We start from the raw sequence: 21,504 nt of genomic DNA, 5'->3' as shown, positions 1-21,504 counted from the left end.
GCCACAAGACTTTCCCACAGTGGTAACATTGCTCGCTTTAGTAATGATTGTTGCACATGTTTATTAAAGCTACAATATGAAGGAAGAAATATGAGAAGACTTGTTTATTGTCAAGAGTTTCATTTCACACATGTAACACATTGGAGACCATCTGATTGAGACGTCTCCTCATGAGAGAAAATCTGCTTGATTTCAGTGCAGGATCAGCGTGCACAGGAGGCACAACATGATCAAAAACTTTGGGAAACTGTGTTTTGTGTACAGCACATCAGTTCTGTGCATCTAACTTAAAAAAGTTCTTTCATTCGACTACAACCACAGTCGACTGATAGAAACTTCATCAACACGCCCATTCCCTCAACTTTTAATCCTCCCCACAACTCGGGACAGAGCAGCGCGCTGCATGCAGGAGCCCACGCACATAATACAGACATTGTGCTAGGAGGCTCGAAGGATATAGTCCGGATAATGTCGGGAGCATCTCAGACGGACATTTGCATTCTCACATGCACCTCCTCCGGACAAAGTCAGGAGAATGTCACGCTTCCATGCATGAATAAAAGGGGCTTGAGAGGGGCTTAAATAAGTTCAATCAAAAAGCAGAGAACAACTAATTAATTAATTCAATCACACTCGACAGGCATGAACACATTTAATATGCAAAGGCATTCAGTCATCGAATTCAAAATATTAAAGCCAAAATCAAGTATAAAAATAATTTTTTTAAATTAGAAAAATTATCGAGGTATCACATCAATTTGATTTGTTATCTCAAACAAATTTGTACGTACTCTAATAAGCAAATATCACATTAGGTACCCAAAACCACCATTTACATTATTAAAATCATTATAAAGTAGACAATGCATTCATCAAGCAATCAATGAAATATTCTAAATCACTTGCAGACAAAAACATTCATCAAATGAGAGCGATAAGCAATCTACAATTAAAACTGTGGTAAAAATTCAAACTGAATAGTTTACAGTATTGTATGAAACTATTCAATTTTTCAACGACTCCATTTTTTTTAAGTGACTTCAACTTTACAGTCGATGCAGTCACGGTTAACTGTTTGCTGACATCTTGGCTAATTGCAACTCACTTCACCATTCCAATCATTTTATTTGAATAAACATTATTTCCCTCTGTTGGTTGATTTAGTCTAGCTGATTTATTTTAATGGTGTGAAATTAAAGTATAATAATGAGCAAATTTATACTCTGACCTTTATATATTCATTCAAATTGCTAATATTTTGAAGATACTTTGTTTGTAAATGGAAACTTTTGCACAGTAATCCTTATAGTTATAGTTTTTGCTATATACGGTAAAACATTTTATATGCTTTCAGTTTCAAGTGTAGTTTTCATGTGTTAGATCAGGTTCTATAAAATGTTGTTACAAAATCCACAAAGAATTCGTTGTGATTGGTGATTGGCCTCATATCTGCACTTATTTGGGTTAGGGTTGCCTTTGTTTTGTTTTAGTGGGTGATTTTACCATTACAGTCAGTACAGTATACAAGCTGATGTAATAATATAATAAATGCAGTAATATCTCAAAGAAAAATTCCATGTGGGCTGTATTTCTTTCTTTCTAGCTATAATATGTTTCTTGACATTCCTAACTCACCGTCTGTCCTGTGCCATTGTCACATTGTGTCTGAAAAGCCCCATAATTCTGCAATTGATGTGGCCTTCAATTGTTCAGAAACGTCATAAATTACTGCATACAGTGGTCTATATAGTGGTTTAATGCTTAACAGAACTGAAACTACCTGACAGATTTACTCACTGTGCTCCATCACTGTGGTCTCTACAGTATTTAGAGATTTTGGCACGAAGTGTGCATTTGCTCTGTGTAGCATGAGTTGGTGGCAGATTGATGTTCCCTCCATGTTAACAGGATGGAAATGTGCTGAATTAGAGATGTAATGTTATTAAAGCATGCACTCCTAGAATTTGTAAAGGATAGCTGTTGTGTAGAAAGATGTGGTGATTACTGAACATCTCACTGTGAATATAAATGAACCTTGTGCAATTTTAGGAGGATTTGTTGTCCAATCACTACGCATTAGCGGTGCCCCACTATTTGTTGGATTTACAGTAGAGGAAACAATGCCATAGTGCCTTCCACTAACTAACTAGGCCTAAATATTCAACATGTTCTCGTCAGGTAATGGTGTTTCCGAAGGCGTCAAATTGCGCTGCTTTTTTACATCCTTTCACCTACTGTATTGACTCCATGGGTGAACTTTGGCGGCACCATTGGAAACACTTCGTACATTGGATGTAACCAAGCTGTCACGCTTAACTAAGTGGTTGTTGTTACAATAGCAATGACTGTCCACTATGCCAGCCACCAAAGGGGGCATGGTTCCTCTTAGGGTTTGTATGAAATTGTGGTCGTTTAGGTTGCAGGACGTGTTATCCATATAATTCGGCCTCACCTCCAGCTGCTGAATGATTGGGAGCAGTGACAGTTGACAGCCAGTGCCATTGTTCATTATCACTACTAAAGGTCACTGAGGTGCATTATCCAGTGAATTGTTTCATCTTTTCATCTTGTTATCTTTTTTCTAAAATTCTTACTCGTGTTCCTTTCGGTGTAATATCTCGCTCTCTTCATGCTCCACCATCTGTATTTTCCATATTCTTTGTGCCTTACATTTCCACTGCAATAGTTTTCACTGATATTATTGTATAGAAATTGAATTGTTATAACCCAAAGTTGCTATCTCTGCCTGCATGTCACACGCCACACTCTAAACACACATCACTTACGTTCTCTTTTTCTATACACCATCCTGTGTGTGGTCATGCACACTGAGAAAACATCATAAAAATTATCTGGAGAGGATGGAGAAATGGCTTGGCTACATAAACAACCAACATCCTGGTTTCGGATACAGCTATGAAATTGTTGTTCTGAACACAGTATGAAGTATGTTGTGGTCTCTGATTTTCATGTCATTCCATTCAGAGACATAAATGATGAGAATGAAAGAACAGGCGAAAACATTGGATTATTGGATTTTTAATAAGCAGTCTGATCTTGTCTTTCCCACAAAGGACAGCTTCGAAAAAAAGAAAAGAGCAGAACTTGTTCTCATTTGTCATGTTTACAGCCTTGAGCCATGCCTGATCTAAAATGTCATAACCACTTGTTCCTTGGTTTATTTGTGCTATAATTACACTCAAAAATAATGTGGTAATCACATACAAGTGGTCATACAATTTTATAACTAAAGTGCTTAAGTTCACTGAGTTACTGTACCTCTTTATGTTAAAAGGTGGATTTTACACTCTCTCTTTAGATTGAAGCTACCTTTGATGCACAGTATGTAGTAAGGTTCAATGGAGGTTAGCAAGTGCAAATCTACCACATTCTATAATCCTGTCCCACTGCATATTGATCCAGGGCCACATACATTTTTTATTTGTCTGTACAACCATAAAATCAAGTTAAAACTCTACCATTCAAAAAAGGAACTATACCAAAAAAAGATCCACAATGACACATTTCTGAGTCTGAGCTCATATAAAATGGACTGACATAAAGTGGAAAAATGTCCTATGGTGAGATATGTCAAAATTTGAAATTCTTTTTGAAAATCGGGGACAGTGCAACCTCTATGCCAAAAAGGAGAGGAACCATCTGACCTGTTAATAGCACACACTTCGAAAGCCAGCAGCTGTGATGTTATAGGGGTGCATTAATGCACACAGCATGGGTAATTTGCACATCTAAGAAGGGTCAGATAAGGCTAGATAATATATAAGTATGATCTGGGAGTTTTTTCTACCATGTTTTTGTGCCTGTCAATCACAGTCGTGAGTGTAACAGAGTTAAAAACGCACTTTGTTTTGTAATTATTATTTTCAATTTATGTTGTGTCTTTTATCTATAATTTAAAAATTCCATTTAGTGTTTCTGAATTTAATCTAATTGAGCAATCTTTATTTGCACTTCTTTTGATTCCCAGGGAAGCTATATTGCTGCACATCGCCCTTTATGTACCTCCCGATATTCCGTAGACCCCTCCCCCTTTACCTCACAGTGCTGCTACCCATTGTTGAGGGTAAGTTGTGTCTTTTTGGTGCCGCTTGCAGTACGGCAAACAGCCATGTCCTGTGTGACTAATGTAACGCTGTGGGGAATTTAGCTGCATTTCTCAGTGCAAACTGTTTTATTATTTGTACATATAGGGGTCAGATGTGCAGGGAAGGCCAGAAGACAATTTATATTGTTGTTTTATTGTCTTCTGCAGGAGCAAATAAATCGTGGGAAAAACAGTTTTCAGAATTGCTTTCGTCTATGTCCAATCCACACATTACTCTAGTTTAAAACTTAATCTATACTCATACTTAAAATCTCTAGGATGGGACTCGCGCAGATACTGCGTAGCTATAGTTCCTATTGATATATCTACATCATAGCCTGATGTGCACCCCTCTAAATCTCTGAATGTAACTCCACGAGGAGACAATAAAAACCACAACAAAAGGGATTGGTCCATTTGGTTCCTCTGCCTCATTTTGTTCAGTGTTCAAACAATCTGTGACATCTGCTTTATTTCCTGCTTTACTGTAATTTCTCTAAAAGTAACTACTGTTCAATGGCTGCAGGCCACTTGCGTAGATTCAACTCAGACCATAAATCAAGCTTAAGTGTGAACAACTTCATCAGTCTCTGAAAAGTGGCGTCATAACTCACCTCCTCTGTTGATAGATCCTCCAAGGTCATACCAATGTTCCAACATGCTGCCGGTGTCAAATTCATAATTTGCTATAATTTTTCAGTAAGCAATTGCATTTCTCATGTCCCCCATTTAAAATGTTTTCTTTGTGTACTATTAATTATCATAAATCAGCCTCAATTTATTTGAAAATTGTCTGTATTTTTTTTACCCAAAGGTTGTCTTGTCAACTGTACTTCTTTTTTCTTGGTTGGAACAGAGGAGCAAAAAGTCCAGTTCACATGACTCCGTTTCATTCTTGGCTAATAGTAACCCAGCCATTCTGCCAACAAAGGGTTGGAATCTTGTGGTGTGTATCTGTATTTCTGATAATGGACACCTCAGCAGACTGTGATCACTGACAAATCCACATCTGACTCCTGAAAAGTCTTTATAATCTAAATAGTGTTAATTATAATATTAGTATTAATTTTTGTCTTTAAAGAGAGAGCTTGTCTGTAGAGGTCTTTCATTTTACTAGTATCTTAGTAAAATCACCAGTGCTACTGCATCTTTCTTTTGTAAAACCTACAGTTTGATGCTTAATGTCTGCTTTATTTGTTAACTCTCATTGGCACAACTTTACTTCTAGCACTGATAAAGACCAGCAACACTTTCCAAAAGTGAATGAATGAGCCTCTAATAGGAAGAGCACTGTATAACAACAACCAGGTGCAGCTACTGTGCATGCAGCATCTTAAAGTCTAATTGTAATTAGGATTTGGTGCCACTGTTAGAAAAAACAAAACAAAAGAAAACCTGTGTTCGGCAACCATATTTGGCGGCGTGCACTGCAGTTGTACTGGGTGAATAAATAAACTGACAAGAAATAGTTCAAATATGTAAATGCCACTGTAATTACGTATGGAGGTAGTACTCTGGTGATCCATGGGCTTCTTTGAGTGCACTGTGTCCTCAAGCTCCTTGTTAGACATGTTCATGTGCTCCTTTCAGATAGTCCTTTGTACCTTTTTTGTCTCAGCAGGGCTCTCACATATTCGTCACTTCCAGATTAGCTTTTCCTGAGCACATGTCAATTTGCTTAAACACGGTCACTGATCTAAGTACTGGTGCTAATTGGTTTTAGAGTTCCAACTCCCACAGATTTTGTGCCACTGCAGTGGCAAAGCAACAACACATGGAAACTATGGTTACTAACACATAACTTTAAAATCTTTTATTGCTAGAATTTGTGTGTTTGAGCATGTTCAGTGTCTTCGGATTTGTTACATGTGACATAGAACTAGACTTATCAAGTGATTGTCTGTGACCTGGCCAGTACAAGTATGCTGGTGTTTTTATGATTACGATTAAAAAGGAGTAAGATAAAGATGGAAAAGCAGGTTGACCGTGATTACAAACTCCATAGTGTGAGCAACAAGATGACATAATCTGACTGAAGGTTCCTCCAAGTGAGGCATTTTCAGATAGAAACAGAGATATTTTAATGTAGGTAAATCAGAGGCAAGTTTAATGTCAGGTACTTCACGAACTAGAACCCAAAGAAACAAGTTCAAAATCAGTTAAAGGCCTTCTTTACCAACCTCACAACTCGACCGTGTCTAAGCAGTTACATCAGTGTCTCCCTACCCTTAATACGTTTACCTGATAAAGGAATAAAAGTGTTTATAACAATTATGCTCACAGAAAGGAACCTTATATCTTCTTCCAGAATTCAACATCACCTACAGTACCCAGAGTTCAACATATGAGAGGATTCAGATAGAATCCTATTAGCCTGCTGAACATTTGGCTGCTCAGTGATAACCTGTGGGGCAAAGGATACAGATTTTACAAAAACGTTCCTTAACATAACAGCAGATAAGACCATAGAGCAAAATCGGCTCAGTAGGGCTAAGGTTAGGCACAAACATTTTGACAAGGAAAAAGGTGAGGTGCACTGCCTGATAGATAGTGGAAGTCAGCATTGTCAGCATAGTCAGCTTTGTCCTAGAGAAACGAGTAAAAGCACTGGGATTGCCTGTAGTGAAAAGAGAGACCTTGAGGCTGCACACCTTTGGCAGCAGAAGTCCAGAACGCAACACTGTGAATATAATCCTATAGATTTTCAATGATATAGAGTCTCAAATTTGAAGGAGTGAAAACATCATGTGAGCTCTGCAATCATAAATCAGCAGTAGCTACAAAAAAGAGGGCTGTCTCCAGCAGAGCTTTCATGCAGTAAGGATGCAGAACTGGGGCTGTGGAACTACTAGTGGAAAACTGTGTCTGGCAGAGTAGAGAGACTGTTGTTAGAGAGAAGAAGTTTGGCTGGACAGGGCAGGGATCCATTGTCCAGTATGAGGGAAGCGTCAAGCTTGAAGACCGGTGTTGAGGAATTCACCCAGGTTTTGGGCCAGCTACATACATTCTGGGTCTTTGAGCATGTTGAGGCCAAATAAAAGCTTGACAGGTCCTAAACAACCAGATACTAGGAGAATCACGCAGAAAAGATTTGAAACACTGAAAAGAAAAACTAAGAACTGATTTGAAACTGTTCAAATGAAAACAGTGAAATATAACATACTATTGCATTTATGGCAAACCTTACAAATGCTTTACTGCAGAAAAGGAGAAAGATGCTTTAAGATTCTTGTGGCCAACAGGATCCCCTAAGGAAAACGAACCACCTACACTAAGAATGGTTCATATTTTTTGAGCACTTTTGCTTGCAGCTAAAATCAGGAAACACCACACTAATTATCCACAGGCTGTGAACACTCTATGTTGATGACTTTATTTCTAGTTCAAGTGATGTGGAAGAGACTCATGCCCTGACTGAAAATGCAAATAAGATCTTGTCTGCTGCTTACATGAACCTCTGTAAGTGTACTACAAATTCCCCTTAACTGAAGGCTAAGTGATAGCAAGGGGATTTTGAATTGGCTCTAGCCGGCAAAGAACATGGATGTGTTTTAAATGTGCTTTGTTTAGTATGGAGACCTGAAACCAACAATTTTGTTTTCAATCCCAGGCTTCTAATGGATATATTAATCATAAAGGAGAGCACCAAAAGAATATGTTTGATTCTATGAGGTTTCCGACACCATTTACAGTAAGAATGACGTGTCTCTTTCAGAAGATGTGGCAAAGGCACATCAGCTGGGATAAAAAGCTGCCAGACATCCTATCTCACAAAGAGAGAAACTATTTGTAGTTAATAAAGTGATGGGATACAGTCGTTGGCTGCATCAGGAACCTGATCACACTGTAGAAGAAAGCTCAATCCTGCTAATCTCATGTTCAGACAGCTTTAACACTGAGGTCAGGTCCTTCATCCTGAGCGATGCAGATGGAACCATCTGATCAGGAGCTTTGCAAGGAGGTGTAGCTGACTAAGGCAGAAAGAAAACCACCAGATCCAATACTGAAGTTGAAGAAATACATCAAACTAAAAACTGTGCCTAGAGTCACCACTTGCATCAAATGTTTCATCCGTAATTCCTCTTTAAGGGAAAGGATGCAAGGAGAGCTTAAACCTGATGAGCTGTCAGAAGCTGAAAGATACTGGATTTGGAAGGCACATAATCAAGGTTTTCACAGAGAAATGTGTGAAAATAGACAAGACAAAACATTCACATGGACGTAAAGAAATCAGAGACCTAAATCCCTTTCATAATGGCTATGAGCTGATCTGTGTAGGAGGAAGGCTGCGACACTCGAACTTGAGTTTCAGCCAGTAGTGTCCATGGATTCTTCCTTCCAAATACAGATTGTCTAGATGCTAATTAAAATGTCATGACCAAGTTATAGTAGAATAGTTGCCAGCCAGTTTTTTTTCAGTGCTAATACTACATTTGATCACTTTCTGTTCCTTTTTCATATCACCTCCAGTCCTAGAGAACTGCATTGCGTAAGGTAACTTTCACCTAACTGTTGTTAATGTCCCAGACTTAGGGCTCGATCGGGGTCCTTTTAATTGTATACTCCAGATCAATGACACTGTAAAACAGTAAAAGGCTGCATGTATGCGAAAATTGTTGGATATGCTGCAGCAATTTATATGCTCAATGTTTGTGTTAGTTTGAACAATTGTAGGAGCTGGAACATGCAGCAACCTACATGTGAGCTTTCCTGTGGATGTGTTCACACTGTCGGTGAGAATTATACAAGAGCTTCTTCGTATTCCTGTGTTAAATTTCTCCTTCTTTTTGAGGTTTGTTTCTCTGAATGTACTAAGTTAAATTTTCATAAATAGACAAACTCTTTCTAAACTGTTCAATACTAACTGTTCATGAGGAGCTGTATGTCCATGAGAGTTGATCATTACACTAATGAACACACCTGAAACTGCCACATAAGGCTACGTGTTCCACATTGTTTGTAGGAAGGTTTATTTCATAAAAATGTTATAAAAGAAAAAAAAGAAAGGTGGATGGAGAGATAGAGGAGTTTTATTTTCAAGATCCTCCTGTTCCCCTAATGTTCATGTCTTACCGGCCAGGTTATTCTCTGTTTCAAAAGGCTATGATCTTTACTATTTCGAAACAACAACTATTTTTGTGTGTGTGTCTATATGTTTGCTTAAGTTTACTTTCCTGCCCTCTATCTATCCTTGTAAGCAAAATGTTTTTTTGCAGCTCCCGTGGTGTTTCCAATTATTCCATTTCTGAACTTGTTTATCAATTTAGCAGCTCCAAGAACTGATCTACATAAGCCTTTATTCATCATTTGTTATCCTGACATGCTGCAGCCAAAGGCCTGATCTGACCTGGAGCTTTTTATATATTTTCCATGTAATTACCCTAATGCTTTACACCGTGTAAAGCCACAATTATTGATGTGAGCAAGAGAAGTGGTGGTAGAATTTCAATTAAATTATTTTCTCATTTTTGTTTATTGATAAAAATCTGTTTTACTTTCATGAAACAGGCAATATTAGAATCCAAATGCCCCAATCTGTTCTTGTAATGTAAGCGCAGGGGTTTAACAAAGAAAAGAAAATTAATTTAATTGTCTCATCAGCTTTTTTTCTGTCTGTGTGTGGATGCCTCATATTTATTCAAACAAACTATGCATTGTTTGAGTCATATTAGATGTGAAATTTGTTTTGTTTAACATCCTGAAATTGACAGCAAAAATTACATAGTGGCACTGTGTTTTTGAGACACAGTTCCAGCAGATGTTCGGAGGTATAGAGAGAGTCTTGCAGAGAATTTGCCATCCAGTGGTGTTTTCAGAAAATCACAGTCAGTCTGCTGTACTGTATGCAGTGGACATCAAGAGGATGTAACATTAATGCTAAGGATACGCTGGGCAGGCTGAGTAACATAAGTTGCTTTGCTGTTTAGATGCTGTTGTATTTAAGATCTGCATTTGGACTGATAACAGGAGGAGGCAAACAAGGAGAATAGAAGAAACATGCTTTTGTATTCCACACAGCAGATGATTCTTGGTGGGACTATAGTGCTATCTAGGCCCACCGCTAAACTGCCTATTCCTTGGTGTTTTGGATAAAATGTTGCTTTTGCTGCCTGCTCTGAAACATGAGGGCACCCTCCCCTACACCTGATAGTGGTAAATATGCATTACAATGCCAAGACACTCTATCACAGGCCCACAAGGAATGTAAGAGTGGAAAATTAGATCTGCCAGTCTCTATCTCAAAAGCTGTTTTTTTTTTCATAAATAAAGTTTGGTCTTTATTATAGATCATTGATTGGAATATACAGCAAGTGTAAATTATGAATTTGCATTTTTTTTTTCCCAACCTAGCATTAAAAGACAAAACATTTGCCTGTGTATTAAAATTATTGGTATGTTATTTTACCCGTTATTTCAGTTATTTATTTAAGAGTTTAGTTATATTTTCTTTGCTGTCTTTTTGAGCAGCACAATGGTGGAGTTGTTATTTTGCAGCTCGAATGTCACTATAGTTTAAATCCACCTGCGGTCTCCCAGTGCGGAGTTTGTATGTTCACCCCATGCTCTTTGTACTGTATGTCTTTCTGTGTTGGTCCAGATATAGACTGGAGGCCTGTCCAGGATGTACCCTGTCTCTTGCCTAGTGACAACTGTGATAGGCTCCAGCAACCCTCTGACCGTGAAGAGCATAAGCATTTGAGATAATAGATGAATTACAGTCTTTTTGTTTCCACCTCCACTGTTGAAAACAGAGGTTCCCTGTGTGAAGTATTTTAGATATCAAATTACCTCCTCCATTCAAAGACTGTGTGGGATCACCCAATTCATTCAAAACACTGTCATGGTCATCAGGCGATTTCTGTGCATCCAGGCACAGCTTTTCTGACTTTAAACATCAGTTCTCTATTATAAAAGACGGTTCGTTGTTACTGTTTGTCGATTTCTGCCTGAAGCTTTACATCCACAGCATAATTTGCACAGTTAGCCCACATCTCAGTGTGAATTAGGTACTGTGGTACTATTTGTCGGTACCATGGGTTGCTACTGTATGTAGGTGTTGTAAAAGAGTTCAAAATGTAAACAAATATACAATAGTATTTATAACTAGCTGCAGTTTTATGATGAAGCAAAGTTCATGTGATGTGTTCAGTGATGTGCAATCAATAACCCTGAAACCATAATTATCTACGTTTTATAGTTTTTTTAAAAATAGATCCCACCACAGTCTGTCACAGCATACTGTACACATAAGTTTCATGTAACTAATCATCATCATCAGCATTGTCATCATCATCATCATAATAATAATAACACCATTGACCAAAATGTCCTGTGAGGATAAAGCCTCTCTGTACAGATTAAAGCCTGTAAGTTTTTGCTTCAATTCCATGTTGACCTGATCACCATAAAAAGGGAACCACATGAAGCAAAAATTACTAAACTAGAACTAGTAGTTACTTGCTAGAATTATATAGAACAGAACAATTTAGGATTTCCATTAATCACAACAGCTAACAAGCTTCAGATATCACATCTTCTACTGGCTAATGGGTCACTACTGTGCTGAACCACGATTGTTTTGTGTGAATGTCTAAGAAGGATCTTATTTATGTTATTGTGTGTTTGCTTTTGAGTAAGGCTGCGTTGCTTTGCTTTTCCAAAGCTGGGCTGCAATTAAACTGGCCTGTATGATAAACTACAAGGCAGCTGGATGTTTTGAAATGAATTGGCCGGCAAGAAAGGGGAAAAGGGGAGTCATAAATACATACAACCCAAACGGTATTGTAGCAGTCAACAAACAGCATGCAGATCTGTTAGATCACAAACAACTCTATTTATTTATACCAGACATACAGCATGGTCACTCAAACCTTTGCCTCTTCACCCAGACACTCATTATGTTGTAGCCTCTCAAATACCGAGCAGTGGTAATTAGAGTGAGAGCAGCAATACACATACAGTATAATCAGAGGCTAAATCATGCATTTCCCCCTATGGTTTTCATTTTGAAGCACTTACTGTTGCTTTTAAACATCTTAGTACATGCATCACACAAACAAACCAATTTAACATTCGAACTAATCAAGCAACAACTGCAAACATCGATCAACGGCTTTGGCTTGTCTCTTCAGAGTTCGCCACAGCAGAACATGTTCAACACGTTGATTTGGCATGTCTTTTTATGCCAGATGCCCTTCCTGCTTCGGCGCGAAGAAATTATTGCAATATTGGATTCACAAAAACTGATAGGGACAAAAGAGATGGAGATAATGTCACAAACCATCTACCTTGGGCCCCCAAATATAATAATAATTAATTGTGCCAAACTTTCAGAAATTCCCTCAAGGTGTTCTTGAAATATTGGGTTTATATTCTAAGTATATTTTGTATATGCTCTATATGTTCCTTTGCTTTTCCAGTTTCACTCCTTTTCCATGGCTTCATGCATGAAGTTTTCATTGAGGATTCATTGCAGACTTTTCATTGAAGACTGCAAGAGCAGTCAGGCTCATAAATGTCTTACTGGATAAACAGCAACACTATAGTGATAAAGATACTTTTGGATTGAGGTGGACAGTACTTGCTAGAAAATGCAGTGCAAGTGTCCAAATGTGCTTCGGGTTGTGTTTTTTGCCCATGACCATAAGACTGTAGATTGAAGGGGTGGAGAAAAGTGTCAGGTGTGTTGTCTGATAAAAGAGTATCAGCGAGAATGAAAGGAAAGGTGTTCAAGACGGTGGTGAGACCAAAGATGGTGTTGGGTTTAGAGACAGTGGCACGGAAGAAAAGACAGGAGGCAGAGCTGGTGGTAACAGAGCTTAAGATGTTGAGGTTCTCTTTGGGAGATGAGGATGGAAAGGATCAGGAATGAGGACATCAGAGGGACAGCTCATTTGGAGATAAAGTCAGAGAGGCCAGATTGAGGTGGTTTGGACATGTTCAGAGGAGAGACTGTGAATATATTGGTAGAAGGATGCTGAGGTTGGAGGTGCCAGACAGGAGGTCTAGAGGAAGAACAACAACAAAGAGGAGATTTATGAATGCAGTGAGAGAGGACATGAAGTTAGTTGGTGTGAGAGAAGAGCATGCAGAGGACAGGGTTAGATGGAGGCACATGATTTACTGTGGTGACCCCTGAAAGGGAACAGCCCAAAGGAAAAGAAGAAGAAGACCATAAGACTGTACATTAGGATTTTTGCATCATTCAAACTATAACACACACACGCAATCATTCCAATATACTGTATATACTATATATATTTTTGTTTGTTTATTAAATCTAAGTTTATTAAATTTTATTTTTACTTATTGTCTTCCTCTTTACCGGTCACAGGTAACATGTATTTATTTGGTTATAGGAGTAGAGTGAAAATCACATTTCAGACGACATTTATGCAGAAAAATCTAATTCTAAGAGATTCAACGTCCAGGTGTCACTGTACATGTCATGACGTTTTAGGCATTTAGACTTTTAAAGCATTAGCTTGTTCTAAACCTTGTTTTTGCTGCAACAATCACAAAAAGATCCACAAATCCTGGAGAGAGCGACTGTTTAAGGCTATGAAAAAACATTTGGTTTAGGATATAATGACACACGGGTCATTTCAAATTAATTATTATACTTGATCCTGCTACAGCTTCATAGTGTGTGTATTAATTATGAATAGATAAGCATTGAATACAAATTACTCTTATATCAAAAGGCAGACAACAGGCCTTTGCCTGTTGACTCCACATTTATTGCCTGACATTTATTAGCAGAAAGAAGAGGAAGAGGAGGTTGCGGGGTTAAGAAGTGAAATAAAGGAAAGAGACAATCACAGGGAAAAACAGCCAAATGTATTTAGCACATAGACAAGATTAAAATTAATCCTTTCAAGTTTAAAGCTTCTACTGCAGCTGAAGAGATGCACATAGAGTACAACAGAGATTGTATTTTTATGAGAAGCAGTTCACGTAATTCACAGACAAAAAGGGCATGCACAATGCAGACATAAAATCCCTAAGTAGCCCCCAAACATAGCTCCTTACAGTCAGCACAATAGTTGATTGTCAAAAGTAGAAAAATCATGATGCTAAGTCATATTTTATGTAAGTCATATTTTATGTGCCATATTTTGCTTGAAGATCTTTCACATTTTTAAAAGATTCTGATTTAAAAGGCTTCATGAGTTCTAATTCCAGACCACTCTTAGCTGAAGATGCCTTTTGGATGAAAATCAAAATATCTTTCAAGGGCATCAAGCAAGTCCTCTTGCCACTGAGAAGCACCTCTGGAATAGCATTCGAATCCTATCCACCAGTGTCAGCAATTTTTAATTTAATTTCAATCAGCTGTTTAGAGTCATACAACTCTGGATTTCATTCCATTTAGATCCACTGGCAGTTGCCTATTAGCACACAATGGGCTGACTATACAAATAAACACAGTTCACCATGACACTTATAAAAAAAGTATTCATCATTCAAGTTTTGACATTTCATTCTTAAACAGTCATGATACTCATAGGGGAAGACAGGGGAAGAAGCTCCCCTTAATAACATTGGGTCTCATCAACTGTTCTTAAATAAAAAAATTCCATATACATTCCTTATAAATTCCTTATACAAATTCCTTATAATTCCCTTACACAGTTTTTACAAAGATTCAGTCCTTTACCGGTGCTTTCATTTTTGTGCAATTAGTCATTAGTCATGATTATGATTCATTTTAATTAATTAGTTTTCTTCAATTCTAAGGTTCTATGATGTTATAGTATTTAAATTATACTATAACATGTACAACATGATACAAATAATATTTGTATCATGAATCATATTCGAAAAACTAAATTCTGGTCTAAATGGACTTTTAAGATAAATAAATAATACAGTGATACTTCAATTTTCATCACACAACATCACCATAAAACATGGTGTAGCACTTCATTAGGTACATCTATACAATCTAATGCAATTCAATACAGCAGCTCTGCAATGAACTTTATATTTACAAGGTTATAACGTTTATAATTTTTAAGTTGAAACTGTCAGAAAGGTGATAATCAGGTCATAGTGGGTGGTGGCGTTGCACTGGGGTGGCTTATATTAAGAGGGGGTTCTATAATTTGGTCCCTTGCTTTCAAATAGAAGAAATTCTAACATTTCAGAGCAATTCCATTAGATTGTACAGGTGCACCTAATTTTTTCTTCATTATTTGTGCAATGTTTTACAGATACAGCATTCATGGAATGAGTAATTAGTGCTCTATGCATCTTTTTGTGTGTGCGTTTGTGTTTCTTCATATCCACTGCTGACACTACTGAATCTGACTGTTCACTTCCTTTAGCAATGCCTCTGCTTGAGAGCTACCAAAGATATCAACTTTAACGCCCACAGATCTCGTTTGTATCTACCCTCTCATACGGGTCGATGAACCATTTGATGAAATAGTACAGCCATGTAGGGAGGCAAGCATCTGTTGAAATTGCGTCTTTAGACATCACAGTAAAAAAAATGGCAGATACCGTTTGCTACAATGGAGCCAAAATGGTGCAATATTCATGTTGATATTAATTTTAGGCTCTAAACACCCAAATGCATGAGATTTAAAATTTGAACACAAAGTGATTAGATCAGGCTTAGATACAAAACCATCGGGTAGGTTGTGTTTGGGTAAGGCAGTGAATAAAAATAGAGGGATTAGTAAAAATGTGATCTGCCTTAAAAGTTAGGACTGACTTAATGAATTAATGACTTGTGACGTTTGCAAAAACCATAACAAAAGTTTTTGGACTGGACTCGAATCCTGGTCTCCTGTGTTATGTTGACTACTGCCGCTACATGTTGCCAAGCGGCAAGGCGTTCGTCTTTACTGTCCTTCTTAACGGGAGGAGGTCAAACATTTCTGCCATTTGGAGTCCAGTGCTCAACTGTCTTTAGATTTGGTGTGGCCATTCTTGACTCCCTGAAGTCCTTTTTGCACACAGTCCCACAGTCTCATGCCCTTTTATGGACACTGGAAGTGGTGTTTACCCATAAACAGGAACATCGAGAACACTATTAAAATGACAATGGGATCATCATCGAAAGAACACTTTCGCAAACAGTGCAAATGTAGTTTAGGAACACATCATGAATCTGATGTAGACTTAGACTTAGACTTAGGCCATTTGTTAAGAACAAATTTTTAAAAATTGCAAGAAAAGACTTAAAAAACATTTCACTTAATTTATTGAATGTGCCCCATTGTCAGTTTACTGATTAAGTGTTTGGGCTCAAATTTAGGCAGTACAGCATGAGTTTGTGCAGAGAAATACAGTTTTGGAGTTAGTAAATTGGTACTAGTATTACATGTAGTTTTTATAGCATTATAGTTATAAATACTATTGTATTTAACATTTAAAAAAACACATAAACAGAAAATTTGCCCCAGTAATGGTGCAAAATCCTCCAAGTGTCTATAATTTTGTAATTCTTTAAGTAATAATACAGAAAGATTTCTTTAATTAAAGTTAAATTAAATCATTAAGATTATGTAAGATATTAAATGGAGGCACCAGTACATCATCATTTACTGGTGTCTTTAATTATAAGTTTATTAATCAGAAATTGGAATCATACACAGGTTCAGTCAATTTATATTGTTTTCTATGTTATTGTAGCTACTATGGCTATAAGGACATAGATATCCACACATGAGGTGACTTATGTCATTTCATAATGTTCTTGCCAGTGTTATGCACAAATATTAAAAAGGAAACACATTGGATTACATTAAAAAGCACTGTGGGGGAGATGACCCTGGGACATGCTGCTCTAGATGTGAATTATTTTTCATATATCCATGTTATATTAGTAAAGCCCATTTTATATTTTGCTCCAAACAAATGTTAAACTCTACGCATGACTCTCCTTAATGTAAAGTATTCTGTAAGTGTCAGATCCCTCAGTGTCTAATTTTGTCAAAAATACACAGATTGTTGAGAACCAACAAGAAAAACATTGAGCAGTTTCCATTTAAATTGTTGTTTTGTCTTTTTTTTTTTTTTGCAGAATAACAGTAAAGAGGAGGTGGACATTTAAAAACTGTGGATATTAGGGCACGTGGGAAACAAAAACATCAACTTTGTTGATATCTATTCTCCAGGTGGTGTTACATGGGGGTGGACATCTTCCCCATCTTACCCTAGCTTCATTTTATTTTTTTTAAAGCATCAACCATTTTCAGATGTGCTTGTGCTTTATCCTGCTGTGGCCTGCCATCATGCCCGGGTGTTGTAGACATGTTTTATCCAATCAAAATAATAGCAGGAAATATACGCTTTAGTGGAATTGTTGAAACAAATCTCCATCAAGTCAGACAACACGGCTACAGTATACAGCATATGCACCAGCATATTTTCAAACTTTCTGAATGGCCTCCAGTGGCTGTTGGACAATAGAGGGCACTATGGTGTTACCCTCCCTGAGAGAATGTGTGTCATAAGCTGGTTCAAGAAGATTTTCTAGCTCTTGTACAGAGAGTACAATAAAAGTGTTTGTCTCTCTTGAGGGTTTTAATTGAAGATAGCAAACTTTTTCATCGGTCTCTAATGTGTCTTTTCACGTTACATAGCTGCTACAGTGTTTCCTCCTCATCCTCAGCTGTTGCGCTCGTATTTAAAACAGGCAAATTTTCCTTCAGCGAGATATCATCCACCTGCTTGGGGCCACTGTCCTCAGGTTCTTCCGGTATGGACGGATCTGAGTTACTGATCACATATCCTGGAAGGGTAGCGTGCATGCTGATCACTGAGGGTCCCGTGCTACGATAGACACGACTTGAAACAAGTGTGGTGGAGCGTGTGGAGGGCCCACCTCCAGCCAGGTGGGACTGGCTGCTGGTGCTGTTGTTGTTAAGGCCGACAACGACAGAGCCATAACGGTAGCGCCCGCAGACCACCGGGCTCTCCCACTCCAAGGACATGGTCCAGCGTGTCCATGTTTTCTTTATCTCTGTCTGGACCTGTGGATGGTGGGAAAAATATGCTGAAAAAAATCTTAGGTGTATAATAACTGCCAGTCTCTGTTTCTTTATGTTATGTTTGCTAATGTACTTTCAACTTTTTTTTTAACAGCATCACATAATTGCAAACAAAGAACTGTTTGGTTCCACTTGAAAACAGATCTTGTAGTGCAGTGTATCAAACCTCATGTATGTGTGTGCTTGTGTATGTGTATGTGTGTGAACGGCTGCCAAGCAGCTGTGTGTGTGTGTGTCTGCATGTTACTTAGAATAGTGAGGTCTATTCTCATTGGAATCAATAATTTTAGTGAACTAGAAAAATGATTACAACATTTTTTGCAATTGTTATGTGCTCCTGCAATGTCATTGCAAAAAAAATGCAATTTTCAATTTCAACATGCTTTTTATTTCTTTGGCAAAAAGGTTAAAGCTGTTTGCCACTTCGTTGTCAAAGACTTTTTGTTGAATGTTAAATAAAATAATCATTTTTTTTCAATTACTACAAACATAAAATACTAAAAAAATAGCTACATTACACATTGATTTAAGGTTTGTATTACAATAAAGTGCAGCATAAACCAAACACACTGTAACAGAACAATTTTAATACAAGCCCGCTTTCTTCATTACTGTGTTGCTTATGCAAGAGTATATTATATTTGTGGTTCAAGCATTTCATTCATATGCCTAAATCCTGCATCTTCCACAGCTGCATATCTTTCACCATAAACACCCCAATTCTTTAGTTATGGATTTTGCCCTGTCTAAATCTGCATGGAGAAGCTGTTTAAATGCTGCAGGGAGAAGGAGCTGCTCTTTCCTATCTGACTCTCTTTTTCTTGTGTTGTCAACAGCCAAACTGGGGGGGGGGGGGATGGTGAATTATATTGGAACTTAAGCCATACGAGTTGCACTATGCTTGCACACTTGCTGTTTCATTCACCATTTTTTCCATGTCACTGTCAGACATACATATACATTCTGACACTTAATATGTAGCGCTCCTATACAGCACATTAGACCTGCCCTGTTCAAGACTCAGTGACAGCTGCACTCAGGGCTTCATTCATGCCATCTTCACTGGCTTATTTTTCTGTATGTTTCAACCCATTTCAAATGGACTGAATGGTACTTTGCTGGAGTTTTGCAGCACTTTGTGCTGTTGTATGCATGTGCATGAGCCATGTGTCAGAAATAAAAATCTGATGTCAGATTGGCTGCCCTGTATGTCAATCACGTGACAAATTTCATAGTGAGGAGGATGACGTCTACTTTGTTAATTCCATGCGATCTACCTGCACTACCCTCGCGATCAACCGGTAGATTGTGATTGACGTACTGGGCACCCCTGATTTACAGGGTGATGCCATGTCGTTTTTAAAACAAAGTGTCTGAAAGACTTTTTAACTAAGATTAAGTTCATCATAGAAGTCACTAAGTTACTTTCCCCATGGATTTGTGCTGGGGAAAGGCTGTGTGTCTCCCCATTGTTTCCTTTCCTTAACCTTTTTTTCACTCTGCTTTGATACAAACACACACCAAAAAAATACCAAAGTCAGAAACCAGCATTTTCTGTCACTATACAGTTAAAATCTGTGCACCAGGCTTTCAAAATAAGTCTGAGTTGGAGGAGAAATCAGGTTACTCTGCTGCTGCATGTATATGAGGATTTCCAGTAGGTTTCTTAAGTGCATGGTAACGCAGTCTTTGTGTGACCCTGGGACAGATAGGGGCCTTCCTCCCAGTAACAGTCAACCACTTCTAGATAAGCAGTAAAGATAATGAATGGATAGAAGCAGCCTTTCCTTAGTTTTGATATCTCAACAAGTGTTTCACACAATAGTCTCTCTCATCTAGTTCAAATTCTTGCTGACAGTTTTAAACCTAGTCTCTTGTTAGCCAATAGAGGTGTTCCTGAGGGATCAGTACTTGGCCCACTTCTTTTACTCTGTAAATAAATTATCTTTTTTTTACCACTCAATAGTGTAATTCACATCTTTATGCTCATTATGTCATCTAGTGTCTCATCAGGTCCACCACAAACAAGCTCTTTTCCAGGCTGCTTTTAGTGACCTGTAGATGGCTAGGTCTTCAAATGTACACATGGCATTTCATAATGTTGAAATCATTTCTAAACCTTTGTCACACTTTGACAAATAACTTATTAGTTGTTATAATTTAAAGTTATCAGCTAATATATATATTATATTTCTATCTTGCAAGCTTTTATTATTTCTTGGCCTCTGCAACTTTGTCATCCCAGACTCACCTGTAGCAAATTTAAAATGCAACAGTGGCTCCTCACTGATACCAGAAAAACAGACCATATTTCTAGTGTTTCTTCCAGTTTTCTTGATCTCTCATCACTGTTACTACATAACCTCATAGTTCTTTTGTTTTTCATTTAGTGCATAGCTTGGAGCCAGCTTACATGTCTGATATCCTCATGTTGCATTCTACATCCAGACCCCATAGCTCCTCTGACCAGCTACTGTGCCCCTCTTTGTTCCAAGCATGCAGTCAAAATCAATAAATTTGAGTTGGTTGAATTGAAGTCCTTCTGAAAGGTCTTTAAGGATGAAAGCAGTGCTCCAAGGTATACAATAAGGATCAAAAAAGGAGAAAGAGAAACGGGTTAAAACTGGCAGCAATGGCATTTATGGTTGCAAATTGCTAAGCACAAACTGTTCAAAATACAGCAGCCAGGCAAGACAAAAAGAGAGAATGACTGATATCATGACAGCATTTTTCATCACCTTCCCTTTGAGAGAGGATGAAACAAATGCACTGAAAAAAATTGCAGTCAAAGTCACTGTTTCACTTTAACCTGCACCTTGATCATATGTGCCAACTGAATAATTAAACTTTTTTTTGTGGTTATTTATTTTGAAATCAATAACTACATTTTAAACTCCTCTTTTGCATCATGTTACTTTTAGTATTACAATGTTCGTGCTTATTATTTTGGATGAATGTTCTTTGTAAAACGATGCACTCACCTCTCCATTACAGTAGCAGTAGATAATAGAAACAAAGAAACCCTGAAAGAAGACAACGATAAACAAGTTTTAGTGTAAGGTGAGATCACAGTGGGAAGAAAGTCAAAAGAGAACAAATATACAGGTTGATCAAATTAATTTGAAATGTTTCATTCTTATCTCAACACAATACCAACAGAGGCAAAATGAAAGTTTAAAAATTTCTGGAGGATTTCAAGAGGTGTATGAATAGGTAACAGGTGAGTGTGCTATGATTGGGTATTGAAAAAGCATCTACCACCTCGTGTTTTTAAGCAAAGAAAGGTCACTGCTGACCACTTTGTGCCAACCGTTTTGAGAAAATTGTTCATCATCAACTTGTTTATTCTCACTGCAAGATTGCAAAGAATATATGTTAGTCACCATCCGCAGT

At 37.7% G+C, this 21,504-nt stretch overlaps 1 protein-coding gene across 4 annotated transcripts in view; it reads right to left on the bottom strand.

Annotated features, from left to right (window-relative positions):
- Positions 1–13,925: 13,925 nt before the first annotated feature.
- pth2ra (parathyroid hormone 2 receptor a) overlaps positions 13,926–21,504 on the bottom strand; it is a 64,561-nt gene continuing 56,982 nt past the window's right edge. For 2 of the 4 annotated variants that reach the window (XM_067515435.1, XM_067515436.1), the window contains 2 exons: positions 21,093–21,134; positions 13,926–18,093 (listed from right to left, as the gene is read on the bottom strand). In XM_067515435.1, coding sequence (XP_067371536.1) covers positions 17,707–18,093; positions 21,093–21,134 — 429 coding nt within the window. In that variant the 3' untranslated portion in view covers positions 13,926–17,706. Of the gene's footprint in view, positions 18,094–20,524; positions 20,663–21,004; positions 21,135–21,504 lie in introns of those variants that run through there. The other 2 variants (XR_010915158.1, XR_010915159.1) reach the window with 2 other exon arrangements.

Source organism: Channa argus, chromosome 9, assembly GCF_033026475.1.
Source record: "Channa argus isolate prfri chromosome 9, Channa argus male v1.0, whole genome shotgun sequence".
In the NCBI taxonomy this organism is placed as follows: Eukaryota; Metazoa; Chordata; class Actinopteri; order Anabantiformes; family Channidae; genus Channa; species Channa argus.
Note: the sequence above shows the minus strand (reverse complement) of the source record. Positions and strands in the feature narration are given on the sequence as shown.